At 36.5% G+C, this 10,138-nt stretch overlaps 1 protein-coding gene across 2 annotated transcripts; it reads left to right on the top strand.

Moving 5' to 3' along the window:
- The first annotated feature begins 631 nt into the window (after positions 1-631).
- On the top strand, positions 632-3,699 carry LOC107899426 (formamidase). Of its 2 annotated transcripts, XM_016825142.2 has the most exons (8): positions 788-1,094; positions 1,434-1,660; positions 1,793-2,030; positions 2,123-2,313; positions 2,477-2,712; positions 2,807-3,050; positions 3,145-3,252; positions 3,366-3,699. In XM_016825142.2, the coding sequence occupies exons 2-8, from the start codon at positions 1,442-1,444 to the stop codon at positions 3,486-3,488; spliced, it is 1,359 nt and encodes a 452-aa protein (XP_016680631.1). In that variant the 5' UTR covers positions 788-1,094; positions 1,434-1,441; the 3' UTR covers positions 3,489-3,699. The 2 variants fall into 2 exon arrangements, with proteins under 2 accessions (XP_016680627.1, XP_016680631.1); XM_016825138.2 differs by lacking the exon at positions 1,434-1,660 and having other exon boundaries at positions 632-1,094.
- The last annotated feature ends 6,439 nt before the right edge of the window (positions 3,700-10,138 follow it).

Here is a 10,138-nt window from a genome sequence, read left to right as displayed (position 1 = left end):
GAGCCTCGCACTAGGCCCATTTCAAACCGGTCCTTGTTCGGAATCTAGAGAGCAGCCCATTCTTTTAAACTGCTGTCTTCATCGCCTCAAATCTTCCATATTCATTGCTGAGCACTTAAAAGCACAACTATTGCCCCGATTTCAGCTCCATTTTATGACTCTATTCTTGGCTATGTAGAGATTTTACTTTGATTTTGAAATAAAGACTTGAAAGATTTTTAGTGTTTTTAAGTTTAGGATTTAGGAAATTTCATCTAGAATTGGGACTTGGTTTCAAATTGTGTATAAAGTTTCACAAATGAGATTTTAAGATTTTAAGGTTCAAGTTTGAAGGAGTTATTGTATTAATACAAATTTTGTACATATTCTATGCAAATTTAATTTGAGCGGATTCTTATAAATTATTTTGCATTCTGGGTTTGTGCAGATGAATTATATTTTTAGTTTGAGAATATTTTATCTATTAAGTTAAAAGAATTGAGAGCAAGAGAGTCAAAGTGGGGTTGTTATTTTATTTATTTTTAACAATTTTAACTTAAAAAGAATAAAAGGTGAAAAAACAATCCAAGCGTTGGGTTGGTTCATTTAAGAAATATAATCAACCATAATGTTTTTGGTAAAGGATTGGATGGTTATGTCAAATATACCATGTATTGACGCAAATCTGAGTCAGATACCACTTGCATTCACTTCCGTGATTCTACCAAATAGCCATCTAATAACTGTTACTCTGTCCTAGAAGAAAATCCAAGGTAAGTTGTGAAGTCAGTTCCAAGTGGTCCATCCATCAAAGCAAAAAAATCCCAACTCCCAACCCATAGCTATCCAAAATGAAGGGTTTCGGGACCTATTATTTGTAATTCAAGACTTGAGCCATGGCTCACTATGTTGCAAAGGTAGTGGTGCCTATAGACCTGAAGAAAAAGCCATGGGAACAAAAACATCCCCTCCACAACCGGTGGCACCCCGACATACCAGTTGTTGCAGAGGTTAAAGATGGAGAGGTTTTCAGAGTTGAAATGGTGGATTTCAGTGGAGGTGGAATAACAAGTGACTACTCTGCCGAAGATGTCAAGCATGCTGATCAATCTATTGTGAGTTTCTACCTCCATCTTTTGCCTCCCCACTTTCCTTTCTTTCAACTTCTACTGCAACATAAAGCTGTTCCTATAATTTTTCTTAACCATTTTTCAAGTAAACAATAAGTTCCAATGTTTCTTATTGGCAATTTTAATCAAACCCTGTTGTCTAGTTAGTGAACCTTGGTATTTCAGTCTAGTAAAACCAAAATGGGACCATTGGAAAAATGGTCGAACCCCATTTGTCAGCAAGTAGAGTATTGGTCAAGACTCAAGAGTCAATACTTGCTTCAGTGGGTGACATTTGGCAAGACTGAAACAAATATCTCAACAATCTCCCTGTTTTCCCCAAAGCTTAATCCATGGCTCCTCCAACTCCAAGGCTAGTGGTGTCAGTAGATTTGAAGAAGAAGCCATGGGAACAAGCTCTACCTCTTCACAATCGTTGGCACCCTGAAATCCCTCCGGTTGCCCATGTTAAGGTCAGTGAGGTCTTTAGAGTAGAAATGGTAGACTGGACTGGAAGTGTCATAAAAGATGATGATTCTGCAGCTGATGTAAAATTCATAGACCTCTCCACTGTAAGTAAACAAACTCCATTATCTGAGTCAGGGAAAAAAGAAATAAGCTAAATATAACATCTTATGTCAGATAAATAATCTTTGAATTGAACCTACTGGTTATGATATAAAAATATTATGCAAATGATACAGGTTCATTATCTGAGTGGGCCTATAAGAGTTGTAGACAAGAATGAGACACCTGCCATGCCAGGTGATCTTCTTGCAGTGGAAATATGTAACCTGGGTCCTTTACCGGGTGATGAATGGGGTTATACAGCAACTTTTGACAGAGAAAATGGAGGAGGGTTTTTGACGGACCATTTTCCATGTGCAACAAAAGCTATTTGGTATTTTGAAGGAATCTATGCCTACTCTCCTCATATACCGGGTGCAATTTCCATTAATTCCCACTAGTTATAAGCTGTCAAAATGCTTCCCTTTGTTTCTATTGTCATTTAAAAAGGTTCATATGAACTGCAGGGGTGAGATTTCCGGGGTTGACTCATCCGGGAATAATTGGAACGGCACCATCAATGGAACTTCTGAATATATGGAATGAAAGAGAAAGAGAAGTAGAAGAAAATGGCCACAAGTCCCTAAAACTATGTGAAGTTTTGCATTCACGACCATTGGCAAACCTTCCTTCAACCAAAGGCTGCCATTTGGGGAAGGTAGTTTGCATCAGTTTGCTTGATCAGTAGCTTAATGTCTTGCAGGCTGCCTTCGTGTTTGAGATTCAACTGCAATTAGTAGGCCATGATATGCTTACTTAGATGCAATTTTCAACCAGAGAGTGATAATATCATAATGTACTGTAATGATGACAATGTGTAGATAAAAAAGGGGACTGCTGAATGGGAAAAGATTGCTAAGGAGGCTGCGAGGACTATTCCAGGAAGAGAAAATGGTGGAAATTGTGACATAAAAAACCTTAGTAGAGGTTCTAAAATATATCTTCCCGTGTTTGTTGAAGGAGCTAACCTTAGCACTGGTGACATGCATTTCTCTCAAGGTGATGGTGAAGTCTCATTCTGTGGAGCAATTGAGATGAGTGGTTTTCTTGAGCTTAAGTGAGTTTCAATTTTCATCGCACCGGAAATTTAGTAATTCGCAGAGTTGTTGCATAAATTTAATTGCTTTCATAACTGGTACCTGGTTTAATAGGTGTGAAATTATAAGAGGTGGAATGAAAGAGTACCTTACTCCAATGGGGCCAACCCCTCTTCATGTAAATCCGATCTTTGAGATCGGACCAGTGGAACCGAGATTCTCGGAATGGTTGGTTTTTGAGGGAATAAGCGTGGATGAGAGTGGAAGGCAACATTTCCTTGATGCAAGTGTTGCATATAAACGTGCAGTGCTCAATGCTATCGACTACCTCTCCAAGTTCGGGTACTCGAAAGAACAGGTATTTATGTTCCCTCAATTTTGAATCATAAAGAAATATATCACCTATGGTTAAGCCATTACTGATCCGAACGGAACAACGGTGCTCTCATCAGGTTTACCTTCTGCTATCCTGCTGCCCTTGTGAAGGAAGGATCTCCGGAATTGTAGATGCACCAAATGCTGTTGCAACTCTTGCAATTCCAACTGCCATCTTCGACCAGGTATCCTTCTCCGAAAAGATTAACTCATAGTATCATCATTCCATTCTTTTCTAGGCTCCGAAATCTCCACTTGCATGACAAAGTTAAAAATGATGGTCGTGTATCATTTGCAGGACATTCGTCCAAAAGCCGGAAAGGTGCCGATAGGGCCTCGGCTAGTGAGAAAACCAGATGTTTTAAGATGCAGTTATGATGGAAATCTTCCCACAACGAAGAACCCAGCTGCCTCAATGTAACTTAAGTCTACGGAGCTAAGACCAAGAAACTGCAGTATTGGGTTTTCGTTTCTATGCCTTGTGGGACTTTTATACACATGGAAACAACTATGGATGAACGACATTAATGTAAAGAATAAACTCCAGCTTCTGGACAAGATCGAATCCCCGATAGGATGTTATATGTTTTAAGAACTTATATAAGAACAGCTATAAAAGAGCCTTCAATCTATGCGCATATACATACACATTGAAATGCTAGTTATGTCTTGGTGAAGAGATGAATTTCTAAGAAACTATTTGATTTAGAAAACTAAGATCATTGAAACCAGTTAAACATGGAAGGATGCCATTGAATAACAAGACGCTCATCCTCAGAAGTTATGTTACATACAACGATATACTCGATTATATATTGACAGTGTTCAATGATGTTGGAGGATGCGCATTTGACATAAACACTGTCGAAACATTGTCATCGTAGTCTGATACTTTGGTTTCATACAATCCAAGTGACATGTTTTATGGAGTGGGTGACAACATTTTGATGGAAAGAATTTAGAATCAGAAAAACAAATAAAGATAAGTATAACCAAATAATATAAGTTAAGAAAACTACAACTCATTAAAGGCAATGATGGAAATCAATACACGGAAATACATCTTAGTATTACATAAATCATGTGAGGAAATATAAAAACATCTTTTCCCAAGGCTGTTATAAGAAGGGGCTTAGCAACTAAACAAATGCTTAGCTTCAGTTTATTGTTAATTATTTATTTACAAAAATTATCTTTTGTTTGTCTAGTTCACTATGGTCGGGTGTTAATCTCAGGCAAAAGTGGTTTTGAGGTTTGGTTTGGTTGGTTGAAAGGCTAGGCAGAGGCTGAGAGGTAAACCCTAGTTGTTGACAAAAAAAAGTTGAACCAGTGTCCTGTGTTGCAGACAATGGCTTGGTTGGTTAGGGTTATTAATGTTGAAGCTTTGTTTGTGCATTGGCCCATATAGACTTGGTATCATCCTTAATGGTGGAGACAAATCTATGTAGGTAAAAAAAAAATGCAGACAACAAACAAAGAAAAACAAGATACTATTCCCACCTACATACATGAATATAGTCTCCTTTTGCGTGCTCTTTTAAGCTCAAAGTTCGACAATATATATTAAAAAGAACACCTTGGCATTGTTCAAATGACTATGATGGCACAAGCTGAGTGCCATACATAATATTGAGGCAACTCAAATACATGAGAGTTTTACTAGCGTGAATCAAGGGAATAGGGATCCCAAGTTCACATACTCGAAAATGAATGGAACGGATTGTTGAATTACATTCTCAGTATGCTCATATATATCTACTAGAATTCGTCAATGGATGGAAAAAAAAATTATTCATAAAAGGTGATCTGAAAATTAATTATATTAAAAATAATTGAATAATATTTTAAAGGAATTGAAAATATAAGTTAGGTCCCATTTCGTAAAGTTTTGAAAACATTCAATCAACCCGAATATTAATATTTTCAACAACTTAATTTTTTAAGCACGTTTGATAGCTTACAATGAAAACTAATTTTCTACAAAAATATAACATCTCATACCTGACTCGATCGTCGAGTCAGAGTTATGAAATGTCACTTATCGAGTTAGAGTTATGAAACGTCACTTTCTTTGTCGGTGCAACTACAATCAATTACGTTTCAAATTTACAATTAGTACATATTATTAATATTAAAACATCACTACGATATGTTTACAAACATGTTCAAGTTTGATACAATCTTACGAAAGCTTTTTAGATGACTCAAGGTCGAATAAGGATCAAATTGTAAAATTTACAAACTATCGAGTTGGTGTTGCGAATTGGGGGTTCTAACTCACGATGTAATTCACTGACTTGTCCTCGTCGCGATGTTAAGAATCCGACGTCGCGACATGACCATCTATTTTCAAAATGTACAAATGGTACCAATTCATGACACTTGAACAAATTTATAAATGTCTCAATTTAGCCTTTTCAAATGATATACCAAATCCATACATGCCAAAATATACCACAATCTGGATTCAAGTTAACATTAATTAACCAAACTTCCAAAATGACCACTTACGATACAAAACTGGCTCAAAACCTAAGTACATGTCAAAGGAACTATATAAACATTGATGAGTCGAGGATTGCAGATTGATTGGATGTTGAATAACATCTCGAGACTTTGAGATCCACCTATACCTGAGCATAAAGCAAACAAATCGTATGCTAAACGATAAAGCTCATGATACTTTCATGATTCAAGTCATAAGATGAGTATAATCACAATAAGGGTTCAATCAATGTATGCTAAGATTCATTTATGTCAATTTACATGATTACTATTCAAATGTCAATATCTTATACTAGCTCATTTAATAACCAAGTGAAACATTCAATACCATGTCCTATGTTAACATGTATACAAACAATCCTATTCAAGTTTCAAGCACATATGCATTTACCAATATGATACTCAATCCTCATTTTCAATAAATTCCACTTGATTATACTAGTATCACATTTCCATATCAAATCTACTAATTTGTTTAGTTTCCAAATTGGCCTTCTGGGCTCGTTTAAATTGATTAGCATGGTCTTTAATATGTTATCGATAATCATGTTTCACATATGTGCTCTTATGTGCTATTTCATATTTTCAAATCAATTTAAATATCATTTAACCGATTCGCATTTTATATTCCTTATTAATCTGAATCGGACTCAAACGGATACATAGATCATCCAACCAACATACCAATTTGACACCAGTGCCTCATCGGAACATTATAAGTATATAAATTATGCTCATCACTCATCGATATAAATGAAGTAAAAGTGTACCCAGAATCATCGGAACGTCCGAAGTAAAATGTGCCTAATGCTCATCTGTATAACCGAAGTAACTCGTACTCAATCTGACCCTATGGTATGTTAACTAGATCCGGCTCTTCCCGAACAGTAAATAAGGTACCGATGATCTAATTTCATTTTACAACAAGTTCACATATCAATTCATATTCAATACCATAATATCATTTCAATTCATTATCACTTCATATATATCTAATATCACTTAGCATGCTTCATTTCTTATTCATATCACATATCATTATCAATTATATCATGTTATTTTCTACTACATTCAATTCCGTCCAATTTTCAATATTCAACATCATTCGATACAAACCAATTAATATGAGGATATGAGCTTACCCTAATAGTAAATAATACAATCAACATATATGGACATATATAATCAATGATCTCAAATCATAAAAGTACAAATTGATAGTTCAACTACTTGCCAATGACTCTCACCTTTCCTTTCTCTCGCAACAGCCTAACATCGTCTTTAGCTACGAATGATAATTCAATAATAAAAATATTATCAGTTTATATTCAATTCACATCGAAATACATAGCCTCTTATATTTTATGTTTTATTCAATTTAGTCCCTATAATCGAGATACACATATTTCTCAATATCTAACATTAGATAAAAATTTGATTTCACATTATTTCATTAGGAACTTTATACTTTCTATCTTTAACACAATTTCATGAAAGGTTTTCCATTTATTAAATTTAGTCCCTAATGTTACAAAGTTATCTAACAAGTTTAATCAACTTTACTATAACACCTCAAACCTAGCCTAGATGTTATGGCCAAATCCGCGATGTCACATTGAAGTGTAATTCGAAAAACATAGTTCTATACTAAAAACCTCGTTGTGATCTTTACGAAAAATTTAGAATAACTTGCTCATTGTTAAACTCTAGTTGGTTTAGCATAGTGTTAATTATATTAGATTGTTATTGCATTTTAAAAAACAATGATTGTTGCGGAAGCTTTTTAAAATGTGTTGCAAAAACATGGAGTTTTAAAATGCATTTATATTTTTGAAAAACAGCGACCTACTCCTAACAAATATGATTCAAAGTAAATAAATCCCAAAATCAAAATAAAAACTTTAAAAGGCCTTATTACAAAAGAAAACCCAAATTAAATTACTTATAAATTAAAAGGAAGCAAAAAACAGTTGGATGGCCACCATCGAGTCTCTCGCAGTACCGATCCGCCTAAGGATTACCTACACAGAAAAGCAGAAGGGTGAGCTTTAGTAAACTCAGTGTGTAATCCTTTAACAATAGTCAGTCAAAAGTAGGCAAATATAGTTCAGGCCTAAGCCCGTTTCAGTGACAGTCCAGTATCAGTTAGGGCCATAGCCTATTACAGTATCGGTATCAGTGTGAGCCTTAGCCCATTCAGTAACAGTGACAGAAATGCAATCAGAAATCCTACCTATCCATCCTTTATAGTCCACTCCGTCCAGCCTACACTCTATGTGGGGATAAAATCGACCCACCCATCCCTACACTCCAAAATATAGCACCAGTTGCGGCACTAAACAGTGGTTGTAGCAGAGCTGCTAGCATAGTACACTTCCTCCAAATACAATAACCTAACCCCATGCAATATGTCATGTCATAATATCATACGTGAATGCAAATCATGTCATGCTCGACTACAGTCATACATATCAAAGGGGTATACCAGTCATTTACCTCAAGGGGTTATAACGGTTATTTCATCAATTTGGGGTCTAGGTATACTTATCGACCCAACAGTAGGTCCACAGTCATCTCGGACGACCCATGCAACCTTAACTGTCAAACAGTGATGATAGGCCTAAAGCCCATAATACGGCCCATATGGGCCCACATGCCCGTATGGCCTGTAAAGCCCAAAAATGACCTTGGCCGTGTGAACTACACAGCCTGGCCCAATAATCTCTACATGTCCGTGGGCTCCACACGGCCCATTTCGGCCTGACGTGGCCCAGAACGACCTAAGCCCATGAAATTGTTCATGGTGGCCTCAACTATCAAATGCCCACATTTTATACGTTCGGATCATCACACGAGCAAGCGCACGCTCGTGTAATGTCAATAGACATATTTTCCGGTTTTGCTGACTAACAATTATTGCAGTGTGATTACACACCTGATGCGTTTGAAGTGAACCACACTTCGAATACTCTTGTACCTAAATTAAATCCACATAACACCTAATCAGTAAATTGAATCCTATTTTTAAAAGAATCTAATGAAGTCCCAAATCAATCATACTCTCCTTACCAAAGCAAGCCGCAATCGCACTATTGGCTTCTCGGAGACGTGCCAATACAACCTCAATCACCACCTACAGAAGCCACAACCTTCTTATTAAACCCATATGTGAAACATAATACAGTTTTTACTGTATTTCACTTACCGGTTGATATCCCTTTTTGTAAAAAAACCTAAAACTCTTTACAACAAACTCTAAACCACTTACCACAATGATAGGGCAGAATGTAGATCAGTGATGTAACATCCTAAGAATTGAGAATGGGGATTAGTCTGAAAGAGTAAATAAAAGGAGAAGGGGTAATCGGTACTAAGAAAAAGAAAGAAAATAATGATGTCCAGAAAAGAGAAATCTGAAAGGGGAACAAAAAGAGTACGACAGAGACTCACCTACCAGTATTCGACCAATGAAGAACAATAGAGGGAGAGGGGGAGAAGAATTGTGTGCCCAAACCCAAATGATCAATGAACACTCGCCAAAACCAAAAGCAAAATGGAAAGGGTGAAATGGGGTGTTCGGTCAAGGTAAAAACGTGAAAAGGGAAAGGATCCCAGATAAAGAAAAGAAGAGAATAGTGTTCGACAAAGCTAGGAGGGAGGTGAAGAAGAAATAATTCAACAAGAGGGAACCGATTGGAGAGAAAGAGTGAGTTGCCTATTTGGCACAAGCATATAACAAACAAATGAAAAACCTGAATAGACAAAAGCAAAATTTGACTTCTCAAATAAGGGACTAAAAAAGCTCGAAAGCAACCTAGAAGCCAAAAATGAGAAGTGAGTATTCAAAAAGTTTACAAACCCGAAAAAGAGTGCCCAACTCACCCTCTAACCGAAATCTTTGAGTGCCACGGTCCAATTTTAGCACACTTCTCCCTCTCCTCTCACTTTCCTTATTTTTTTCCTAAAATCCCTCTTAAAATTTGGCTACACAATCCCCACACCCTTCAAACACTCCAACTGCCCACACCTCTATCCAAATCCCCCTTTTTCCTCCTACAATTCCACCATGCCGTCCACCCCCTCTCAACCACTCAATTCAAAGTCCATTCGAACACCTCAATTTCAGTCCACCTCAAACACTTTCATGGCACTTGCAACAAAATAATATGCTCCTTTTTCACTGCCAAGCCCCGAACCTTAGACCTCAAGCAACACTCCACATGCCTCTACCCCTAGACTAGCAGGGATTTCATGTCATGTTTTACCCACAATAATTTAAAAGACTACTAACTAAAGGCAATGGTTTATTCTAAAAAAAAAAAACAAAGTTTTTGCAAATGCCCAGGCTTGAACCCAAGACTTCTCAGGCACTTCCCAGAACACATAACCATTGAAGCAGATACACAGTTGTGTTACACAACATACAGAAAATAAGTGCCTATATTTTGGGGCATTACATTTACTATTTAGTCCTTATCATGATCTAAGCTTATTAACTATCAAATTCAAGCCTAATTCATCAATTTCTCTATAATGGCAACTTGATAAAAACATAACAATTGAACA

The sequence above is a fragment of the Gossypium hirsutum genome, chromosome A11, assembly GCF_007990345.1.
Source record: "Gossypium hirsutum isolate 1008001.06 chromosome A11, Gossypium_hirsutum_v2.1, whole genome shotgun sequence".
Taxonomy (NCBI): domain Eukaryota; kingdom Viridiplantae; phylum Streptophyta; class Magnoliopsida; order Malvales; family Malvaceae; genus Gossypium; species Gossypium hirsutum.
This window is presented reverse-complemented; position numbering and strand designations above follow the sequence as displayed.

Coding starts and splice junctions, on each gene's coding strand:
- LOC107899426 (XM_016825138.2), top strand. CDS start 876: ATGGCTCACTATGTTGCAAAGGTAGTGGTGCCTATAGACCTGAAGAAA. Junction 2,713..2,806: donor AGTGGTTTTCTTGAGCTTAA/GTGAGTTTCAAT, acceptor CTGGTTTAATAG/GTGTGAAATTATAAGAGGTG. Junction 3,253..3,365: donor CAACTGCCATCTTCGACCAG/GTATCCTTCTCC, acceptor TATCATTTGCAG/GACATTCGTCCAAAAGCCGG.